At 45.4% G+C, this 22,520-nt stretch overlaps 3 protein-coding genes across 3 annotated transcripts; 2 read left to right on the top strand and 1 right to left on the bottom strand.

Moving 5' to 3' along the window:
- The first annotated feature begins 4,705 nt into the window (after positions 1-4,705).
- Positions 4,706-10,926, top strand: LOC128711933 (uncharacterized). The gene is made up of 8 exons (XM_053806827.1): positions 4,706-4,727; positions 8,213-8,292; positions 8,950-9,043; positions 9,118-9,221; positions 9,624-9,722; positions 10,011-10,245; positions 10,326-10,446; positions 10,515-10,926. Exons 1-8 carry the CDS (start codon positions 4,706-4,708, stop codon positions 10,924-10,926), a joined length of 1,167 nt encoding a protein of 388 aa, XP_053662802.1.
- A 3,171-nt stretch (positions 10,927-14,097) lies between these two features.
- LOC128709736 (uncharacterized) lies at positions 14,098-14,704 on the bottom strand. The gene is made up of 3 exons (XM_053804756.1): positions 14,644-14,704; positions 14,255-14,553; positions 14,098-14,184 (listed from the first exon to the last, which is right to left on the bottom strand). The coding sequence occupies exons 1-3, from the start codon at positions 14,702-14,704 to the stop codon at positions 14,098-14,100; spliced, it is 447 nt and encodes a 148-aa protein (XP_053660731.1).
- A 1,080-nt stretch (positions 14,705-15,784) lies between these two features.
- Positions 15,785-18,946, top strand: LOC128707797 (uncharacterized). Its single transcript, XM_053802757.1, has 7 exons — positions 15,785-15,933; positions 16,393-16,633; positions 16,924-17,276; positions 17,425-18,384; positions 18,508-18,513; positions 18,650-18,802; positions 18,871-18,946. The coding sequence occupies exons 1-7, from the start codon at positions 15,785-15,787 to the stop codon at positions 18,944-18,946; spliced, it is 1,938 nt and encodes a 645-aa protein (XP_053658732.1).
- Positions 18,947-22,520: the final 3,574 nt, after the last annotated feature.

The raw sequence follows: 22,520 nt of genomic DNA, 5'->3' as shown, positions 1-22,520 counted from the left end.
CAACATAAAGGAAACAGGCGAACGAACATGAAAAGCAAGAATTTTGAGGTAGGTTACGATACGGTTGGCGTATGTTCTTTACTAGCGCATCCACTGGCCGGTGCGTCTTGGGACGTTTTATCATCCACCCATCTCTATATTCCAGTACAAGCTTTCATTAAGCCTCCATAAATATGCAATACAAGTAAGATAACACACTAGAGAAACTTAACAAGTTGCTTATCACTGCACACTGGGGGGTCTTTGACTAGAGATATCAATCAGAATATATTCCCATCAGCAGAACGTAAACAACCTGTCTGGCAGGAGGTTCGTGTTGTGCTGGTGTGTCGCTGTTTGCTGCTACGGCTGCCTCTACCAGTACAGCTGACCCTTTGTATGGATACTTCTTCTAGAACTGCTTGAGCTCTAGTAGCTTAAAATGGGACAGTATCTTGTTTGCCACAGACATAGGACACTAGAATATCATATCCGCGCATTAACTACCTTAAAATGGGTTGTTTGCTTATGGATTTAGTATGCATGGAAGCTTAATTTGTAGCTCCTAAGTTTTGTTTATTATTTATTTAACTTTTCCTTTCATTGCACATTGACAGTTACCCACCGTTGCCAGACATATTTGTCGCCGCGATTAATAGAAATATATTAAACCGAGATATATCTATTGTCCGAAAATTTTATATTTGCTCCATGCTTTAATATCGAAATAAGAGTATTTCGAATATATGTATTTTGTGTACAGAATATATGAAAATATTTATAAATTGTAGCCTGCACAGTATAAAACAGAAATATAACCTTTCACCATAACTTGCCCTGTGAAAAATCTTGCTACTATCATCATCTCAAAACACTTGATATTTTAGTGGGGAAAAGTTATATTTTTATGAAAAATAAATCCCAAACATGATTAATTTTTATTTAAAATAAATATTACACCGTCCTTTATGAGTGAAATCACACAAAATTTTAACAAAAATACCAAAACACAAAAAAACATCGCATCATCTGGCGAAAGATGTCAAGGTGTGCCATCAGATCAGAATGACAGAAGTCGCTGTGATTGAACGCCTGCACTAACCATTTCCTTGTAAACGGTTCTGTATGGAGGTAAGCGAATATTTGATCGTCTATTTTTCGATATTTCCCAGTAGCCGAAATAGCTACAATTTGTTTAAATACAATAATAGCTGTCGCAGTGCCCGAATCGAGCGTTATCTTGTCTGCGTAGCACGAAATTATCCATTAACGCGCGAAATTGAGAATCCGTTTGCCGGTACGTGCCTGAAGCACTGCCACGAACAAATGCTCAACCTTCGTTTATTCGTGCTTTCGTATTCGTTTATTAAGCATCGCCATTTATCTTTTCGTTAGCTTCCGGTCCGAAACTCGCGCCTTATTTGTGTGCTCGTTTATCCGTGATACGCGTCATCAGAAAGCAGAAAGAATTCAATCGAAGCAACAGCCTACTTTGGGAAGGTTTTAACATTTCAAGGAAAGATGTCGTACGCCACCGAACAACGGTCATCGGATTCGGAAGAATGCGATGAGGCGGATGTACAGCGAAACGAATGGGCAGTATCGGACGACGGAGATATTATTTCTCTCCGCAATCAAAACGTAAGTAATACTAAGGATATGTACCGGGTACCGACGCTCTATCAGAGTAGTAGTATAATAGCCGGAACCTTTTTTAATTTAAAATATATTTTACATACATTCTAGTCGTTCGTCGTCAACATTTTCAACAACGTCGTTGGTCTGTTCTCAAAGTTGATCAGCACCACTGCGGCCTTTTTTTTGTCAACAAAACGGCAGAGAACGAACGATGGTAGTACACAGCCAGCGAAGCGACGCCGGTTAAACGAGGATGCCGATGAATCTTCTGCCAGTAGCGTCCTTGTTGATCAGGCTATCCAAACTGATCAATCTTTTGTACATACCGCAAGCTTTGGTCATGACGAACTTCCGGAGCAACAGGATGAGGCAGATGAGGAGCAACAGGATGAGACAGATGAGGAGCAACAGGATGAGACAGATGAGGAGCAACAGGATGAGACAGATGAGGAGCATCCGCAGGAGGCGCATCATGTAAACGAGCAGCCGATCATCACCGAGGAGGAATACGATGGCGACAATTTCGATCCATTTAAGTATCTAGAACAGCATGACAGAACACCCGTGGATCCAAACCGTCGAGTAACAACCTTCATGGGCAACCGCTGTTATCGGGAGCGGCAAGAACGGATGCGCCGTGGGATGATTGGACAGCTTTTCTTTGGGTCGCATCAGCAGCCAACCAAGAATCTGGAAACTTCGCGTAATCCCTCGAATGTTAACGCCCAGCGTCGTGCTGACATTTGGTCTACAAGCCAAAGTTTGCGTAATAAGCGATTTCCACCAGAGCAAGGCGGGTCAATATTTTACCACGGATTTACACAGTACGGTGGTGCGTCTTCCGTAATGCGAGTACCGCGTAACCCAACTGGGCATGACCGAGATGTGTTGATCAGCAGTGGGGCCCAATCCACTCGTGGAATAGAGCGTCGTTTGGATGAATATCCAAATCCGCCAGCTGAGTCTTACGCAACTCGGCGTATCAAGGAATTAATGAAAGAATTCGATGCGAAAAAAGCCGCCAACGAATTACCTACTATGACCAATGAAAGTATTAGTTTGGAGCTGACGGAAATTTGCAAACGTCACAACATGAACACCTATGAAATGCTTGAGGAACAGAAATATCCACCGCTTGTACCACTGATAAATGTGATGCCGTTGCCAGCCTACAATCGAGCCGATACGACAGAACAACAGGAAGCTGCTTCAGCTGTACCTGATATCATTACCGATGCAAATGCCACCGCCAAACAATAACCAAAGTTATTAGCGTAGAACAACTACAAAGTTCCTTCTGCTGGCGGATTGTTCAGTAAGCAGTAATCTCTCGCCACAGTCACCAAATGTGCCATTTAAAATTGGCAGCTGCACCTCATTCGGTGTAAAAAAGCTCTCTAGTTCCAGCGGTATATTTGGTGCAAGCACCAAAACGACCAAATCCAACAAGTTAGTTAGTAAAAATCTGTTCGCAACTACGCAACTCGCAAAAAAATGAAGATCAATAGAAGCCGGCTGCCCAAAAAAGCAATTATGCTACTACTAATAATTATGGAACTTGTGAAGCACCATCGCTAAATCTAAGCTTCAACCCTTCCCATAATACGGTAAGTGTATTTCTTATAAGTATAAAAATATGTCGTTGATAACATCGTTTTCATTTACACTTTACCTAATGTTTTTCCATTTATACTGCTAACTTTTTCCCAACACCAACGGCATTATTCGTAATATGATAATCTCATAACACAGATAAACGTGTATGTGCATATAATATTGTATAAAATCATTTATTGTTTAAAATTATAACGTTTCTAGTGGTTCAAAGTTTAGCGTACGTTTATCTCGTCAGCGTTAGAATTATTTATTGCTTATTCATACCACTTTATAGAACTACCAGACCGTATTGCCAGTGTAATTAATTCAATATGTAAAACATCGCAGTTACAATCCAAATATGTAACCTATTAATAGTTTGAACGAAACTCTTATAGTTGACCAGCTATTTTGAAGCTTAGTGATTTTTGTTTAAATTAGATTGTTTCAATACGTAAGGGAAATGTTTAGTTCGATAGAGAAAGGCAGCTGGGGAAGTCGAATATTTCACAAAATTGTATACTTTAATTTTAATGTTGTACATACAAACAATTTAAAAAAAAGCCCTAATGCTTTGTTAATGCACGGTTAGTCTTGATTGCAACCTTCGTAAATACTCAACTGCCTTTGACAGTTTGACTGTGCACTTTCACTTTCTAATGTTCGGGTGTATTAGCTATTGTCGGGTAATCCGTCCTGCGTGTCATAACTCACCGGCTATTAATATCGTGCATTAACGAAACATGCTATTTAGCTAGTAGAATTTCCATTTTCCCACCGCTTGATTTCCCTGAAAGCAACACCCTTCGTTCCGGTTAAGATATATTATATATGCCCTTAACTAATTTATATATCTCATACATTTTTGCAGATAATTTGACAAATCAACGAATCGAAACAGGCAGCCGGCAGCGAGGCGAATAATGATCCAGGGATAAATAAGGCTACATCTTTGACCTTCCCACATTCCACAATCTTCTTACTTCTTTCTTGGGTATTTCATTTTCCTTACACTTTGAGGAAACTTCACCCAAAGTCGACGTCTCGACATACGTGCCTTACGTTCTTCCTCACAACCAGTATTTAACATACTGGCAAAACTTACCCCTCCAACAGGTAAATCCTCTACGAAAAAAATATCCCCACGTATAGAAGAACAGGAAAGATACGCGCATAGAAGATCCCGCTCGACGTGTAAAATGTTGAGGAGTACAGGGTTATATTTACCAGAAAGAAAGCGGTCGTAGAGGAAGAAAAAGAGGATGGAACGAATCCGGTGCCGCAACGTAACATAGAAGTAGGAGTTGAAGAATTATTACATGGTTTTTAACATATACCCATGACTATTGGAGAAGTTGCTTGATTTGCTTTTTTTGTAATTGAATCGAAATCGTCAAAATAAATATTGAACGGAAAGGCGAAATCAACCCTCGTTAACTATGATATGCTTTAGTCATTAGAGAGATAAAAAATAACGAAAAAATCATATTACATGCAAAACCAAAATGGGACTGGTCAGGACATTCAGATACATCTTGGTTTATATTCAAATATGAATTGGCCCCTATGGAAGGTAAAAAAAATATGTCCAACATAAAGGAAACAGGCGAACGAACATGAAAAGCAAGAATTTTGAGGTAGGTTACGATACGGTTGGCGTATGTTCTTTACTAGCGCATCCACTGACCGGTGCGTCTTGGGACGTTTTATCATCCACCCATCTCTATATTCCAGCACAAGCTTCCATTAAACATGATCAAAACAAAAAAAGCCGTGGAGCCGTGCCAACCGAAACCTAAAACGGAAGTAAAATAGTTAAATGTTTGAATAATTCGCTTAAATGGGAAGTGTGAAACTATGAAGCCAACCTTGATGCAGCTTGGTTTCATTAGCGCTAGCTGGTGTTTAAGATTAGACGCCCGTACCATCGACCGCGGAGTGTGTGGGTGAGCGTGTAAGCATTAGCCACCTGTTTCAGACAAGTCTTTATTTATTACGCTTCTGTGGCTTTTTTTTTGTTTTCAACCTAAAAAAAACAAGGGATTGTTATGTGTATAAGAGTGTGAGCTTTGCCGCGACAAATTCACGCTTCATCCGTATATTAAAAACCACCAACTAAATGGCCAAACAAGTTTGCTCCTCTCTAAACCGCCACCGCTCCATCCACCCTCCGGTTGTTCAGTTTTAGGCAATCGAACACAAAACGGACAACGAGAAAAGAATGAAGAAAAAAGACAAAACTAAATTAATGAGATCATCAAACTCTGCATTTTATGGGTCGTGCCATTTGTGTCTTGTGCGATCACGGAGTTCTTTTTAGATAGAATGCCATCAACTACACGCGGCTCGAGCCACCACAGGGCAACAAGGGAAGAAACACGGGGAAAAGAGAGAGATAGAGATCGAGAGATGTAGAAAAAAGGCGCTAAACTTTAAAAGCCAAATCCGGTGCCGGATTGAGGGAATGTTGGCGGACGGGCATGATTACGTGTTGGGCCCTGTCCAGTGCACGCCACATTCGTTTTGGCATTGAGCATTTGCGGTGCGGTCGTGAAACGGCACACACAGTGTGAGGGTGAGCAGATCGTGCAGCTGGCAATAATTGACCGTTGTGCAGAAAGGAGCTAAGACAGGAAACCGGAACCAGGAAAACCATGACCTGCAGGTTGCTGTGCGTGCGGATCCCTACATCGGTGCCATTTTGCTACGTTTGCGTGGTTTGAAGCCGACGGGGACGGTTACGGCAGGACGTCCGAAAAGCATTAATTCTGCCCGAACCTGTGGGGTCCCATCGTGACCCGATTGGCGATTATAATGGCTTACGAACATGTGCACCCTCTGCACCTTGGACGACTACTAGCGACAGTCAAGGAGTGTGGTCAATGGCGTGCTAGCTAGTTCCGAGTAGGGACTTGGTAGGAAAAGTCCTCCAGTTTGGTGTTTCGCAGACACGAACTGTACACGAATAAATTAAAACCTCTGGATAAACGGTCTTAACACACCACCGGTCAGAAGCGGGGAGGGAAAGAGAGAGAGAGAGAGAGTGTGTAACCTTCAACGATCTAATAAATCACGTAGGCGGAAGCAGCAGTACACAGTGAACCGTCCCAAAAGGCGTCTCAGTGCCGTGAAAATTCAACTCAACCAAGCATGAAGATGTGTTTGGAAGGAGTTGTCGGCACGGTAGCATTAGGTGACGGAAGTGAACAGCAACGGCATAGAAGAAGCAATCAGCTAAACAAACACACCAAAACAAACTAACGCTTCGGCTTACCGCAAAGATGCGTGTATCAAAATGGTGGCGGTTCAAATTTTGTGGTTTGGACTAAATGTTTGGGTTAGCTTTAGACTACGAGGGGTTCGTCCACCGCATCGCCACAATCTCACCGTATACGCGCCATTCCTGTGACCCAGATTTCCCATCTTGCCGCTTATACATCTGTAAAACTAATGAAGGGAGGAATGGATAGCCCAAAAGCCTCCATCGTTTACTCAAGAACATTGGAGACTTGGGTTGGCTTGAGCCATGTGGTCAAGGTCTCCAAAACGTCTAATTCTGAGCTTCGTGCACAGGCAAAGTGGATCGAGACCCCCCCTCCCCCATTGTCCACGATAAGCCTGAACCGGACCGGCAAAGATCGATAATCTTCGGGTCGTTTGAAACGAAACGGTATTTCCGTGCGGATTGAAAGCGTCGGTGGTTGGGGCAGCTTGATGCTGGAGGTCATTTGCATGTACACGGTACAGAGACCTGGGAATGTAGTCCATGACGTCACGCGGGCAGTTCTTAATCTGCCTTCTACCGTATACTTCGACTGTGCAGCGGAGCCCGGACCCGGACGGTCGCGTCTCATTATGTAAGGTCAGGGAAGCGAACGGATCGACACGCAATGCTCTTGTAAGAGAGTGACCTATGCCGGTTGTTGAGGCTCGGCCAGTCAGCTTCGATCGAAACTCTCCACTTCTCTCTCTCTCTCTCTCTCGCTCTCTTCTTCCTCGATTGGGTGGAAGGAAGACCAAGCATCAAATGGGTTTAACACCTCACTTCCGCACAGGCTTCTCTCTTGCGAACTCCACGAAGCACAGTACACCGTGTGTACCGTGAGGCACGAATGCATTTCTTGTACACCTCATCCACCCACCCATCTACCCTTTTTTTTGCGACAGGTGACTAATTTCCCCCCCCTTCCCTGGCTTTTCCAACACCTTCCGATTTTTCCACTGGGTGTTGCAGAACGCAGAGTTCTGTTTGAATCCCTTCCCACCCCTGACATCTGTTTAAGGAGCCACCGTTCGGCGGAACAGAGGAGGCAATGCGCGACGGGCGCTTCTTTCGCAGCTAATCGCACCGTGTCGTACCGTCCGGTAGTGTCGTGCCCTGTTAGACCACCACCATCACCACCACCACGCGGTTTTTTGGTCGCGGTTGTGCACGTACGACGCGGGTGGGAAAAGACGGCCGTAAGGTGTGAGTGTTTTGCGATAGGGCAACACTCGGACGGATGGAGCATGAGCCTCAGAGGCAGCGCAGCGCAGGGCAGGGTGATGACGGTGATGGTCGGCTACGACACTCAGACGCAGCACGACATGCTGCAAAAAAAAAAAACACACTGGTACGGCACCGTCGGTTGGGTAGAATATTTATAAACAGGACGGAAACATAACTAGACCACCAGTTACCGTTCGGTGAGAGTCGCAACCGGGTAGACGAATTCTAGCGTTCCCGCACGGAGTATATCACATTCAGGCATTATCGGTTGCGTTGTGGGCCCGCGTGTGGATACGGCGCCTGTTTGTCTTGTCGATCCGTCCGTCATCTTATCGGGCCGTGTCCCCCTATACTATAGCGTGTGTGTTGGTGAAGTGTGTTTACCGTGGAATCAAAGCGTGACGCGCCAACAAGACGCCAACGGATCATCAATCCACCTGCATATAAAAGCACTTTATAGCCTTCTTCTGCAATCAGCCCCCACCGTCTGCTCATCATCCGACCAAACAGCAATGGAAGATCTGGAGCGCCGGGATGCTATCCCTGTACTGTACACGCGCGGCACACACTACACGGTCGGGTTTGATGTGGTAAGTTTGCGTACACGTCCGGAACCCACGGACCACGTGCAGGAATCTGCAACCGTACTAGCGCCGGGTTTGTTGTAACTTGCCGTGCAGGTGGTGCTTACAGATAGAGCCACACACCAGCTCGCAAAGTGATACGATTTTGTGGCCGATGTGAGATGTTGAGCAATGAGCGTGGGGCTCTTGAAGTTGCAGCTATTGAAAGAAACCCTAGAAGCTTTGCAAATACAGTTACAATAACTCTCTCGCACATTGGGTGCAAGATAAGATGTCGTCCCCAATCAAGTACGCTGGGGTGTGGATTCTGTTTGTTTCTACTGCTGTTGTCTGGCGGGATCACTTGCGATCGAGAGGGAGATGCCAGGAACTGGAGGGGCTCTGCGAGATAAAGCTGCTTCCCAGGCGAATACAGCTGATGTGCAGTTTGATGCAGGATTGCACCGTTTTTGGTGACTTCTGAAGAGATTTTTAATTGCAAATAAGAAATATGGTGAAGACATTCATCTAATTCTGAGATGCAGAAATCCAATGGAATGCAACAAATCCACAGTCTATTAGTCAATTCTTCATCGAGATAGCATTTTACTATTGAAGTTGCCGGATGGCAGCATTCCACAATTGAATACACTCTTTTCTGATGACATCTCGTTTTCGTTCCAGGGTCGTACGTTTGCCAACATCATTCATAGTTTTCTCGAAAAGTCGGAAACTCTCAACGAAACGTATATTCCCATATTCAACACCGAAAAAGGGCGTAAGTATACTGGCCCGATATCTTTAGCCAGGTTCGTACAGTCAGTTACAGACGAGCGCTTCATTTCTTAACAGGTAAAATCTACGTAGACACGTACGAAAACGTGAACAGATCGTTTCCTCAGTACATCCGCGAGCTGCAGGGCGTCGCGGACGGTGCGAAGGTGGACTTTTACAAGGTAATTATTGGTAACTTTAACGATTCCTATAACTAAAACGGAATTGACCCGATCGCGAGAAAGCTGGAGCCTGGAGTAGTCGCTCCACTCTCGCCCTCCCCATAGGTATATTATGTAAAATGGGCTATTGGACATCTAGCGACCTGGTAGATAATCTTATTAGTTACTTTATTCGGCGTAACAGGCGTACAGATAATCCAATTAGTTGCGTGTAAGCCTATTTGCAAAGAGTTACACTCTCTGTCTCCGTCCCATACATGACAAAGGAGAAATGTGTAATGACTGCGCCCGGGAACTCGACACTGCCGTACTCATTGATTTGCTTAACCAGTCTGTTCTTGCAGACAAGAATTGTAGTAGCACAGTTTTAATCTGTAATCGGTGTATCTTTTATTTATACAGCTGTTTCTATTACACATAGACGATGTTATCGTCGGTGGACAGGATGGCAATAATCAACCGATCGGTTGCTCCACTATCTGTGTCAACGAACCGGACTGTGTGAGTATTGATCATGCCCGGACGTTCATACGCACCATCGCCTTACAGGGGTTTCGATTTCAAATGGCAGAGTCGGTATCATTTCTTGATTATGTTCAAATATACATAGATAACATAGATGAACAGCCTTTACGAAAAAAATATCCAAAATGTGTGAAGAATTGGCGATCTACTTCGGCAAATTCCAGCTTCACCTGAGCAGAATCCCGAAATTACACCGACTTTTTCTAGTTGATCTTGTAAATCCTGTACGATGTTCGCCGTCGAAATGTCTGTTTGCATTCGCAGGTTGTACTGGGACACACGGAAGATGCGCTGTCCGAGGTGCTGAATCATTTCTACTTCGTGTCGGCCCACATCATCTCGGACACGCCGGAAGGCAAACACAAGGTGGTGGAGGAACGGTTTACTTCGCTTTGTTACGCCGGGCATCTGCCCGGTTACACGATGAACGCGAACCATCATGGGCTGGTGTTCTCGATCAACACGCTCAGCGCCAAGACGCTGGTTGGCGGTAAAACGCGTAAGTCCCGAATGCATCCCGAACTGTTTGTTTGTTGCGGTCTTAGGCTGCAGTGCTGATTATTTCCTGCTCATCTGCAGCACGTCACTTCATCACGCGTGCCCTGCTAGCGGCGGAGAACTTCGTACAGGCGCAGCAAATTCTACGCGATCATGGTGTTGGCGCGGCGGACGGATGCTCGATCAACATGACGTTCCTAAGGTGAGCCTAGTTTTAATGAGCCAGCGAGAGAGGTAGCTGACTGACCAACTGTACCGTTTCGTCCACAGACAGGAGGGTGACAGGTTGTTTCACAACGCGGAAATGGGACCCGCCACGAACGGGAACGAATCGCAGCTGAACATTCTGACGGCGAGCCCCGGTGAACACATCATCCACGTGAACAGCTACCAGCGCCTGCAGGTACCGGAGGTAACCGGGCTCATCATCGAGTCGAGCGTGGAGCGGATGAAAACGTTCGCAAAGTACCAGCCGCCCAAAACGGTGGATGACGTTATACGGATGCTGAGCGACACGACCGCCAAGGAGCATAAGGTGTTCCGGGACTACGGTAAAAACCAGAAGGTGAAGACGATCTGCGTCGGTATCATCGACTGCATCAAGCGCACCTGGACGCTGTACGCGGAAAATCCGGCCTATGTGCCACCGCTGGTCGTGCTACCGTTGATGCTGAAGGACTAGGTCACTTCGTCTACGCTTCTTTGAACCCCTCTCCTCCATATGCACAGCGCCCTTTTTTGTCTGATTTGGTGGCATTATTTATACCCCTATAAAGGTAGGGTACATAAACAAATAAATCAGTACTACTGCGTCGTTCCCTTTTGGTGAGCCCAGAACTCTCGCAGGTAGCATACAGCGGTGTGTGTGTGTGTGTGTGTGTGTACCAGTCGCAAATGTAAGATGACCGAACCGGTACCTAAAGCCTTGTAATCGTGCATTGCATGTAATCTCGAGATCCCTTCTCGATCGTGCTGCTCTAGATAGCACTTTACGTAAGGTTGAGGTTTAAGTATTTGTTACGTTCTTTTTTTTTTCTTAATTGCAAAATCTTAAAAACAAATAAACAGAACAAACTGTAACCACTGTTATCGGATGATCTAATAGCGCTGCTGCGCGCGAGTTCTACTTCTGAGATCGTCCGAATGCTCCCCCCTCCTGATGGAATCCCACCAATCCGCACCAAACCGGGCAGAAGGAGTTAAAATTCTTGAAGGTTTTACAAAATAAGTTTCCCGGGGCACCCGGGCACGATCGGCACGATCACGCGCGGCTCATTTACATGCACCGGCCATGTTTCTTCTAAGCGGACGACAAGGCAATCTACTTCTAGGATAGATTATTCATTAACTAACCTGGGTCACGCAGAAATCGCGCGAGAGAGTCACCACGATCCACCTCGCATAACACGTAACGCGCGGGAGGTGTTTCGATTTGGTTGATTGTGGCAGAAGTCGCAAGCATCGAACTGCGCTTTGTTTGTTGCCCATGTTTCCGCCATGATCGATCTGCACTGGGCGTCTGTGAGTCGTTGCTAACGGAATTTGCAACCCAATCCTCCGCCTACCCATACGCGTTTGGAACAGGTTATCTTTGCCCTGTTACGATGCATGGCCATGGTTTATTTTCGGGCTTTATCTCTACAGCACAAGATGACTGCTTCGGCAGTGGTTCGGTTTCTTATCAGCTTTTATCTGTGTGACTCGGCACTAGCTGCGAAACCCGACAGTTCGACAACGAACGATTAGCACCCAATTAGATAACGCCAAACAACGAAGCTCGTTAGTATGCAAATGGTTTTGGTTGTGTTTTGTGTGTGTGTTTTTTTTTTCGGAGGTGACCTTAAAAATTACAAAACCCACCAAACTAACCTCATTTTCGGGCATTTCGCTTATCGCTACTGAGCAAACAATGTTGACTGTGCCTGTTTTTCATAAATTACACGAGCGTTTCCGGCTCTCGCAAGTTCGCTACAATGTTTACCAGCTCGCCTACCTACCTCAACAACCATTAGCGGCTATTAGAATCGTATGAATGCGCCCGATCATGGCAATGGGTGAGGGTTAATACGAAAATAATAGTGTCATAATTTAATCTTACCCGCGAGCCGCCTTACCGCGACGCGGTGAACCGTTTAATACTTGATCGGCTTTTCTGCGTGAAATGCTTGTTTTTTATTCGACTCCTTCTCCACGGAATCGATGACCCGGGTTTGTTGGGTGCCTGGAGGCAGGGTTCACGCTCAATGACGGTATGCGTCTGCGTTGAAGGTGCGACTGAAGCATCGATCATTAGAGCTCATGATCATGATCATTGCCGTGGTAACCGGACGAGACAGACATTAATGTATGTGGTATGTTTGTTTAAATGATAATTAGTCGTTCGAGCGCGTCTAGACACTCGAATCCGTAATAGACTTTTGCCAAGTTCAGGTGCATCGGAAAGGTTACTGGGTCCCGGTGCGTGAGTGGGAGAAAGAGGGATTATGCGCCACCTGGTTCTTATGTGGGTATGTTTCCAACCTCTAGCAGGCTGGATGTCTCCATCTTGCCTTTTTGTTGTTATTGGAGAATAAGTTATGCCGGAGTTATTGGACACTGGCTCTAATGCAGGTTATTGGAGGATAAGTTGTGCCGGAGATGAATGAATGTAATGGAGTTATTAAGTCGTTCGCGTACAAGGCCGTACGTGAGCAGACACAGTTTTGGTTCTTAATACTGTATTACTATGTGGGACAACTGTCGGAATGTCGATCAGACCGCTTGACCCGCAAAACATGTCCGTTGTGTTGTTTGCGTCTGGCGTGTCGGTGGCAAATGGCGACATATTTGGACATTTGTATCGGTAAGGTTGTTTTTTTTTAATTGATATCGTATTAATTTCTATTAACCCTGTTTCATATGTGTGGGAGTTTTTTTCCTTAATATTCAATGGTTAATACAAGATAGTCTTGTTAAGGTATATAAGGCTATTCGGTTAATAGAGCTGGATAGCTCACGAAACTATTTAGCTCTGGGACTAAATAGAACTTATATGCTTCCGGAACTCACACACGCCGTTGAGACTTGGACTTTGTAAAAAACTGACGAAATAAGCGAGTTTCGTTCGGAAGGATTTTTGGCTCCATATAAGTGTGACAGACAATAGAGAATTAGCTAAAATAGCGAACCAGAAAGGCCGGGATATTCCATTGGTAGACGACAACGCACCTGCACAAGCCCTGGACCATGTATCCCGTTTTCTGATACTGAAGAGTATGAAAGCAAAGAATTTTGTAATAGTTTTCAGTACCTTTAATGGCATACACAATCCCGAATAAGCTACTTGGATACATCCCTTACTTCATGCATTAATTATACTTTGTGATATTATCGTCCTCCGCAAACCTGCAATGCAACCACATCAAACACATCAGTATTTTTAAATCCTTACTTTATATTACACTTTTGTGTATGTTTCATCAGCTATATCTGATGAGGCGTGTAAACTGTGAGATGATACTTTGTTTAAAAAAAAATAGTTGGACGGATTCGTTTCATACATCCCAGTGGCTTTTGAGACCTCGCTGAGCTGTCAATACTAGTTCCTACTAGAGGCACGATTGTTTGCATTTGTTTAATGTAAAAAATACACGTTATCGAACATATCCGCACATGATAAGGTTGTTTTGCATAGCTACACAATGAGTAACAAAGCGTAAGATTAGTGTGGAATGTAGAAGAGGAAATACTGTAAACGAAGTGACAAATACCACCATATAATCGAAAATTAGTACATGTTTGGCATTTGCTGATTCATTACATTGTATCACCATGGAAAACATCTCTTACAGGTCGGATTTTTCGCGCTGGTGTTTCAGCTACTTATAATGCAGCGCAGCATCACGCCAACCGTCACCATAGTTCCAAGCAGCACGGACAGTTTTACCGTAGGTGCGGCACTCTGAAAATGATCATCGAATAGGGTGTGAGTGAGTGTTAACATCCGGATCCTCCTATCTAGCTCTACTTACGATCACGTAATAGTTGCAACGATCACCGAGACAACAGGCGGAACAGGTCCAATCCTCGTACCAGATGTGCGTACAGTACGGCATGTGCTTCGTGCGGATACGCTGACAAATCTCTTTCTTCGCGCAACGCTTCGAGACGTAAAATTGTTTCTGAGCACCTAGAGAAAAGTATGGCGTGCTTCCCCATCGGATCTCCGTCAGGCAGGCGTCCTCACCCTGCTGGCAAATCTTGACCGTATTGAGACACTTTTCCGTGTTGCCAGTTTGATTCGAGCAAACGTAACACTCATGAGCGGAACCTGCAGATAAAAAGGAATACGATTGTGTGTTGACAAAGGATGTTAGGAAGATGTCTCGCCCGTACCAAGGACGGGCGGGGTATTAATTACATTCGCTGGCAAGCCCAATCAGTAGCAGCACGACCAACGGGAACACCTTCGAGTAGTCCATTATGTGTTGCACAGCAAAAGGAACACAGGCACGGCTTCTATTTGGACTATACCGGGGTGTAAAAAAACGGTGATGAAATTCGAAGGAAAAGCGTACGGAAAACCCCGAGCAAAAGGAATGAAAACAACGTAAATACGGTGAGGGAGATTCGTAAACAGCCACTTGTTTGACGTTTCATTCAGTCACACCCAAACGAAGAATGCCTTGCCCATGCAGCAAAACCAACGCAACTGACAGTTCTAGACTGTGTTTACATGTGCGTATTTTAATTTGACAGTTTGATATGATAAATGATCATTTCATTTGAACATTTTTTTTGCGAAAAATAAGAATGCAAATATTAATGTTTTCAAATGAAAAACATAAGAACATACTTTGCTGCAAAACTATGTTTTTGAATTTACTGATTCTGTCTAGAACACGGAATGTGTATGCCTCCAACAAGTGAAATGATTAAATTGCTTGCTTTATTTATAATTGCTTCTCATCAAATATGCTGCTAAAGAAAGTAAATAATACTTAGTAACAGAAGGAATGAGATTAAAAAATGTTGCGTGCAAATACAAATTGCCCGTAATTATATGTGAACACAAGATTCCGCCATGTTGCATTTCATGATGATGCGTTGCTAGCTTGTAAAACGCTCGAGTGAAAGAGACCGATTTATGGAATTCGTAGAACGTTTGAACGAGCATGAATGCTACCCCAGCAACAAGCACACGATCTACACGTTGCACTTCTTTCCTACAGCGTTGGCTGTTGGTTGCTTGCTTATTTGCGTGTGTATTAAAAATTTCTTTTCCCTCCAAACGCAACGAATTGTGCTCGTGTGTAGGTGTTCCCCTCTCCCGTGTATTCCGCATTTACGGATACGTCACCAGAATCCGATCGAAACTGGCAACACACAGATACACCAAACACTGAAACGCATACACGACCATCGGGGCGCACGTATCTATTTCTATTTCTACGAACGGTACCCTATCTCTGTCTGGCAAGCCGCCATTAGATTCGATTCCAAAGCTCGCGTTTTCCTTTTCACGCAACCTGCGGAACCTCGGTTTGGAAGCATAAGACGCGATGGATGAAAATGTTCACAATAGTACAAAGCTAGATATCGAAGGTGTTAGGCAGCAATCCGCAAGCGAGGCATTGCGTGCTGAAGGTGATCGAAAGGAAAGCTACAGGAAACTAGGCGAACCGGACGTTAACAGGAACGGGTTTGACGGTTGGTATTCACGGTTGTGTTTTTCCATTGATGTATGAGAATCCCATTAGTTTGATTGTAAACTTTTTCGCTGTAGTTGCTGGGCGGGAAGGTACTAGAACGCAGGAACAGCAAAAACTTTTAACTAAGGCATGTCACATGATAACTTCTAGCAATATAAGATGCTGTGTTGCATCAGGTTTTTCCGTGTCTCTACATTAGAGAATTTGGCGTTCTTTGATAGAGCTATCTTTTAAGAATAGTCACAAATTATATAAACTGGCTGTCCTATACCAAATTGTTATCACATCTCCCCTATCTACGCACGCACATTCCGTACCTTAGGATATGTAATGGCGTTCGTGATGACGTCACTGTCACACTATCACTCAACGGTGTGTCTGGTGCGTGTGGCATCTCTGCACCGTCTGTTCGGTTATATTTAGCCACTCATCACATTTCAACTGTCTCGAAACCATTCCGGTCTAGGTGTGACGACCACCCGTACGGATAACAACAGCCTTCGGATGCCGCGTGAGAACGGAACCGGTGCCAAGGACGGTGAGGAGGAACGGATGCTTAACGGTGGTGGACTAGACCAAGCACACCGCGGTGATGGCGAACCGACTGAGAAGGACAAGCTTGCCCAGAAGGAGGTAGAGGTGATGTTTATCCCGTCGCAGAATGGGGACGCCCGTATTGACATGGAACTGGAGAATCAGGTACGTAATAATTGAGCAGGGTAGAGGGAAAGGGTGCACAAACAATTAACACCTGTAAGCAATACAGTGTGTGTATGGTTGGCAAAAAGAAATCGTTTATAAGTACACCATGCGAGAAAATTTTCTGCTTAGACGAATTTTAAACGTCTTGCTGTGAAGAAAAGTCACTGATTGGGTTGTGCTAGAAGTTCCCTCAACAATCGAACTGTTTCCCTAGAAATAGTGCATGTACGGGACGGTCAATTCGTGTAGTTTTTCATCTCATTGATTTTTTTTTCGCATTTCAACAGCAAGCACTCACCGGCATGACCAAGGATGAGTTGATGAAGTACGCGAACGATCCGTTTTGGGTGCGACTTCGTTGGCTGCTGTTCGTACTGTTCTGGGCTTTGTGGGGTGCCATGTTGCTCGGTTCGTTCTACATCATCTACGATGCGCCCAAATGTGCGGCACCAGTGCCATTGTCCTGGTGGCAGGAGGGTCCTTTGGTTGAGCTGGATAGTGAACAGTACGCGGACCAACTGCCCGAGGCAGAGCGATACGGTGCGAAGGGTGTGATCTATCATTTGCCGGCGGACGAAACGTACCTAGTCCATACTGCTGCCGTACAGGGCAAAGTGAAGCAGGTCGTCAGCACGTTCGGGTAGGTGTTACTAATCAATCTGACCTTGAAGCCAATTTCTAGAAGGTGACAAGAGAAAGAAAGTGAGATCAATTGGTTAGGCCCAAATCAGGGCAATCATACATTAACAACGAACGCATTTAATCGTGCTCATTGTCCATTCTTTCAGCTCCAAAAACATCAAGGTCATTGTGGACATTACACCGAACTTTGTTACGAAGAATGATGCGCTGTTCCAGGAGGCACTGCAGCACCCGGACAGTGCGGCATACTCCGCATTCGTTTGGCGCGAACCCGTACTTAAACCACCGAACTGGTTGTCCATTGCCGAGGAAGGTAGCGCTTGGAAGAATGCGTCCAACAACCAGTACGTGCTGTCCCAGTTCGGACCGGATCGGTTCGATCTGCAGTTTGGTGAGCGGGCCGCTCGTGACAAGCTGAAGGAAGTGCTGCATGTCCTACTCGGGCTTGGCGTACGTGGTGTCCGTTTGGCTAATGCGAAACATCTACTAATCAACCGTGACGGGGGCAACGAATCACCAATGAATCTCGAGGAAGCGGATAAATCACTAACCCACACCGATTATGGCTTCTGGTCGCACAAGGAAACGACGTACCGCGAGGGACTGGGCGAGCTGTTCCACGAGCTAACCGAACTCGTACATCAGCAGACTGACGGTGAAGCTTTCCTGTCCGTGACGGAAGATATCCTACGGCCGGAGGTATACTCCGTGAACGGTACGCTACCGATCGACGCACCGCTGTACGGTAACATTGAGTTTGATTTGCGCGAAGGAAGCGGCCCGGATGTGGCCAGGAAGCTGCGCCACGATATCGAGAACGCGTATAGGACGATCAACGGCTACCGGTCGCTCGGGGAATCGGGACAACCGTGGTTGCAGCTACGGTACGATCGTGCCTCTTTAGAGCACGTGCCAGCATCGGAATACACCGTGTTCCACTTCCTGTTGCCCGGCGTACCCGTCTTTCCACTGGACGTACTAACTAAGGGCAACGTGTCGCACGAGAGTGTGGAAACGCTGGAGAAGTTTCGTGCATCGCCCTCATTCCAGCACGGTCTGTTCAATGTTTACAACGATGCGAACGCATCGGCGATCGCATACACACGGTAAGCAACACACACACGCACCTACTGGTGACTTCAACTAACACGAAACTAACCGTAACTTGTATTTCATCTCATTGTAAATGGCTTCTGTTCGATATGCTATCACTAAAACTAACCCCGCAGCTATATGTAAGTGACAACGCATATATTAACACCTTTTGCATTACTTCCCTTTGAGCCGGCTTATTTTAACACTTGTAGCTCCGATTATTACTCATCAAATGCTAATTGAATCCCTTCTTCCCGTACAACTTTTACTTTTTAGGCTAAAATCAGGCAACCCTGGATACTTTGTCGCGTTGAATCTCGCCCAGACCGAGCAGAAGATGGTCGACTTTAGCGGTATTGCCGGTATCGGCAGTGAGCTGACGGTGGTATTGACCAGTCAGAACTATGACGTCCCGAACGTCGGTGTCAAGTAAGTTGCCGAATCCGTCTAAACATGTTGATGCGTCAAAAACCAACTTGTCTTCACTCTTTCCGCAGAACAAAGGTGCCGGTTGATGCAGTACCGCTGTCACCGCGATCCGCTTTGATTGCGACTTACGTACCGACGAAGTAAACCGCAACAGTAACACCGGATGTTCTACTGTCCTGAGTTCGTAGATGTTCAAATACGCCCAACAGTTGTGTTTCGCGCATCCTAATCTATCGCTTAATCGCTCTGCCCAACGGTAATGCCATTAGTGTACCGAGCTTTTACTTCCGTGCTTTACCATGCGAAGTGGTAATTAGCAATCGGATGGTTCTATACGTATGGCAATAAGCAGTAGCATGCTTCAATAAAACTATCTACCATTGTTAAATGCAATTTACATAAGGATGTTACTGGTTGGGATGAGAGCAGATCCGAAATGCTGCTGGGAGATCTATTTGCAGGGAGCTTCTTGGCGTTCCTCGTATTTATTTTTAGGAAACATATCGAATGTACTACTTACTCATGGAGACGCTTGATATATTGGAAAAGAACCATGGTAAATGTTAAGCATTGGCACTTCACCAAAAAAAATATTAATGTTTATCGCGTAAAGGTTTCACTCGTTCAATGTCGTTTCGACTGCTGGAATGTTTGTTTCTTTCAATAGGATAACACTCAAAACGCAACAAAATCCTAATGGTAAACCATTTCGGCATGCATATAACCATTGCACGTCACCGGTAGCCGGTAAGAAAAGCAAGGGTAGTACGAAACCAGTTCCATCAAGCCGCAAGATACTTGCAAGCGCTGCGTGTTTAAGGAAAGTTTTGTTCGTTCGGAGTAAACCTAACCTACAAAAATTGCAACTACATGTCAAATGCCGAGCGACCCTGGGACCAAATTGGTTGCGGGGTTTGGGGAGGCGAGAGGAGGAAAAGAAGCAAAAAAACCCATTTCGGATGAAAATCATACAGAGCGTACACAGCACAAACATATTGCACTAGAATTTATTAATGTAGCATGCCTAAATAGTACGATATTGCCATCGATGTTCCCTGTTTTGTCGTCAAACGATTGTGACGACCGTTGGTCAATCCAGTTGCACAGTTGCAAGAAGCTGTAAAACAAAGATGATAAATAATATCAGGAATCACTTTCGTTTGCTAAACTCTGTGCAGTGGGAAACATTTAGTCCGAAGCATTTACCTTTAAGAGAGCTGACGGATGACGGGGAATCGTGGGATCCATATTATATGATTTTAAGGTAAATCTGGGGCCCCTTCGCCATCGGCATTACCGACAGGTGATGGCGACGACGCCGGCAATGGTAATGGCGGCGATGGTGGTAATTGCGGCAATGCCGCGGATAGTGTTGATGACGACGTTGATGCCGGCGATGCAGGCGATTCCCCGCATAGCGTTGATGAAGACGATGACGGCGATGCCGGTGCGGTTGATGCTGGCGTTGGTGGTGGAGCCGGTGGCAGACTCTGGTTGTCCGCCTGGCCAAATGACGTGTTCACTGTTCCGAGGCTATTCAGGCTTTCGCCTTCTCCCATTGTTGCCAATAATGTAATTGTGAGGTTTATCTCTAAACGCCTCACCAGCAACGTGATTTGATCCAGCTGGAAGTTCAGCTCATCCCAGAGATCTTCATCTTGGACGATTTGTCCCTGCCAGCCGCTCTCCTTGTCGATTGGATGGTCCTTATCCATGCTGCTTATTCTTCCGGCTGTCACTTACAAACTGAAGGGACGGACGGACTGCTGCTTGCTAAAATATCATTTTTCCTCCGGCGCGTTACCATGGTTACGCCAACGTGGGTTGCGCGCTACGGTAGTAGCAAGCTGGTTGCACCCAGTAGGCTTAATTTTCTGAATCGAGCCAATTTCCATTCCTTCTTCTTCTTTCCAGTTTTTGTACATCGGTGGCTCTTTATTCTCCCTCTCGACATTCGCCGATCGCCATTCGAAGGTATAGGAGCAGATTATTTTTAAAGCTGTTAGTGTACGCTTACGCATAGGAATACGCACCTGAAAGCCCACAATAATCAAGCAATACAGCAGCATGGATCTGCCGACGAATGTCGCCAAATATTTGAAGTTGATCCGATCAGAAATGGGACACTTGCAGCATTACAGCGATCGTAGAGGGTTATTGCACATGTGGAAGCTGTTGAACATCGAGCTGCAGTATCGCATCAAACGCAACAAGTCGGTGATTCCGATAATTCCGGTCGTGGTACGGCTAAGAAATCTTGTCAGGGAAAAGATGAAGAAACCATGGGCCCCTACCTACCTACCCTCGTGCTCGAAGCATTAAAGCATACACACCACTACGTACGGTAGCCAGCTGTGGAAATGTAGAATGCCCTAACATCCGAATACAGCAAATATTCTGTGTACTTTATGTCATGTGAATTAGAAAACAATTAGAAAAACAAATGGCGTTCGTGGTTCCTTTTATTTCATTTTTCTTACCCATTACAAGCGTATTCCGCCCTAACTAACGTACATGAGTAGTCCGAAATATTCTTCCATCAAAGCGACCAGCGTGTGTATGGTTAACTGAAAAAATCGAGCCGGTATGGGAATGAAAACAACCAATCATTCTAGCGTTTCGTGAAGGTGGTCTAAACTATCGCGTGGCAATCGCTTCCAGGAGCGTGTTAAGCAATGGTTCCGGTCGGCTATCCAGCAAAAGGATCACATCTTTGGCGTGCTGAAAGATACGGTACGGTTCATCCGTCCCACAAACCGTTTCTACGATCGCAATAACCCGGCCGTGGTAGTCTTTGTGCCCGGATGCACCGCATGTGCTTTTGAAATGTTCCATCGCCGCGGACAGGATTCTTTCGCGCGTGGCTCGTTTTTCCGGTGCGCTCCACAGCTTCGGTAGCGTGAATGGTTCCGCAGCGCCATTACCGGTATCGCTATAATCGTCGGTTTCGGGCGTGTCGGACGTTTGTTTGGGTGCGCGACGAGCATAAACCTGTGCGAGTAGTACGGCAAACGCACACTCGATCAGACAGCGAGTGGCACTGATGCGGGCGTTTGTTTGTTTATCCTTCCAGAGTATTTTCTTCCACATGCCCACCACCCCGTATATGCGTATATGGAGCGGAGCAGATTCAACAGCTCGAGCAACATGATCGGCGGCAGTGTAGGAAATTCCGAGTAAGCGTTTAAGGTGTGCTTCACCATTTTACCAAAATGCTGCGGAAATGTGCTATTGGCCAGAAGCACCAGATGGGAAATTAACAGCTAAAAAAAAAAAAAAATAAGCGAAAGTAGCGATATTAACAATTCAACAAAAAAAGGGACGATTTACGGTATTAGGTGTGCTTACCTTGCAAAATCGCTTATCCGTTTCGGCTTGCTCTTCGGAACGGACCAGACTAACGCTATCCGTCGCGTGTGATGTGCGAAGCCCAATCACTATTAGCATGGCAAACTGATCCACATCCTCAGTTGTTACATTATGCTCCATTAGCCAACCATATAGATTGAGCTGAAAATGGCGTAAAAGAGCGTATGACATATGGTACAATTGCTACAATATTCTCCAGCACGCTACCTTTTCATCGAACAGTTCCACAAACAGATTCCTTTCCAGATTGCCGTGCTTTTGCTTCACCAGCTGACTGTACACCTACAGCAGTGCCCGTACCGGTATGCGAATATTGTCCAGAATCGCAACGATTACGTTGGATGGTTTT

Source organism: Anopheles marshallii, chromosome X (genome assembly GCF_943734725.1).
Source record: "Anopheles marshallii chromosome X, idAnoMarsDA_429_01, whole genome shotgun sequence".
NCBI classification, from domain to species: domain Eukaryota; kingdom Metazoa; phylum Arthropoda; class Insecta; order Diptera; family Culicidae; genus Anopheles; species Anopheles marshallii.
Note: the sequence above shows the minus strand (reverse complement) of the source record. Positions and strands in the feature narration are given on the sequence as shown.

Coding starts and splice junctions, on each gene's coding strand:
- LOC128711933 (XM_053806827.1), top strand. CDS start 4,706: ATGCAAAACCAAAATGGGACTG. Junction 4,728..8,212: donor GCAAAACCAAAATGGGACTG/GTCAGGACATTC, acceptor CCGACCAAACAG/CAATGGAAGATCTGGAGCGC. Junction 9,044..9,117: donor ATTCAACACCGAAAAAGGGC/GTAAGTATACTG, acceptor ATTTCTTAACAG/GTAAAATCTACGTAGACACG.
- LOC128707797 (XM_053802757.1), top strand. CDS start 15,785: ATGGATGAAAATGTTCACAATAGTACAAAGCTAGATATCGAAGGTGTT. Junction 16,634..16,923: donor ACATGGAACTGGAGAATCAG/GTACGTAATAAT, acceptor GCATTTCAACAG/CAAGCACTCACCGGCATGAC. Junction 18,803..18,870: donor GTCCCGAACGTCGGTGTCAA/GTAAGTTGCCGA, acceptor CTCTTTCCGCAG/AACAAAGGTGCCGGTTGATG.
- LOC128709736 (XM_053804756.1), bottom strand. CDS start 14,704: ATGGACTACTCGAAGGTGTTCCCGTTGGTCGTGCTGCTACTGATTGGG. Junction 14,554..14,643: donor GATTGGGCTTGCCAGCGAAT/GTAATTAATACC, acceptor TTTTATCTGCAG/GTTCCGCTCATGAGTGTTAC. Junction 14,185..14,254: donor GTTGCAACTATTACGTGATC/GTAAGTAGAGCT, acceptor GATCATTTTCAG/AGTGCCGCACCTACGGTAAA.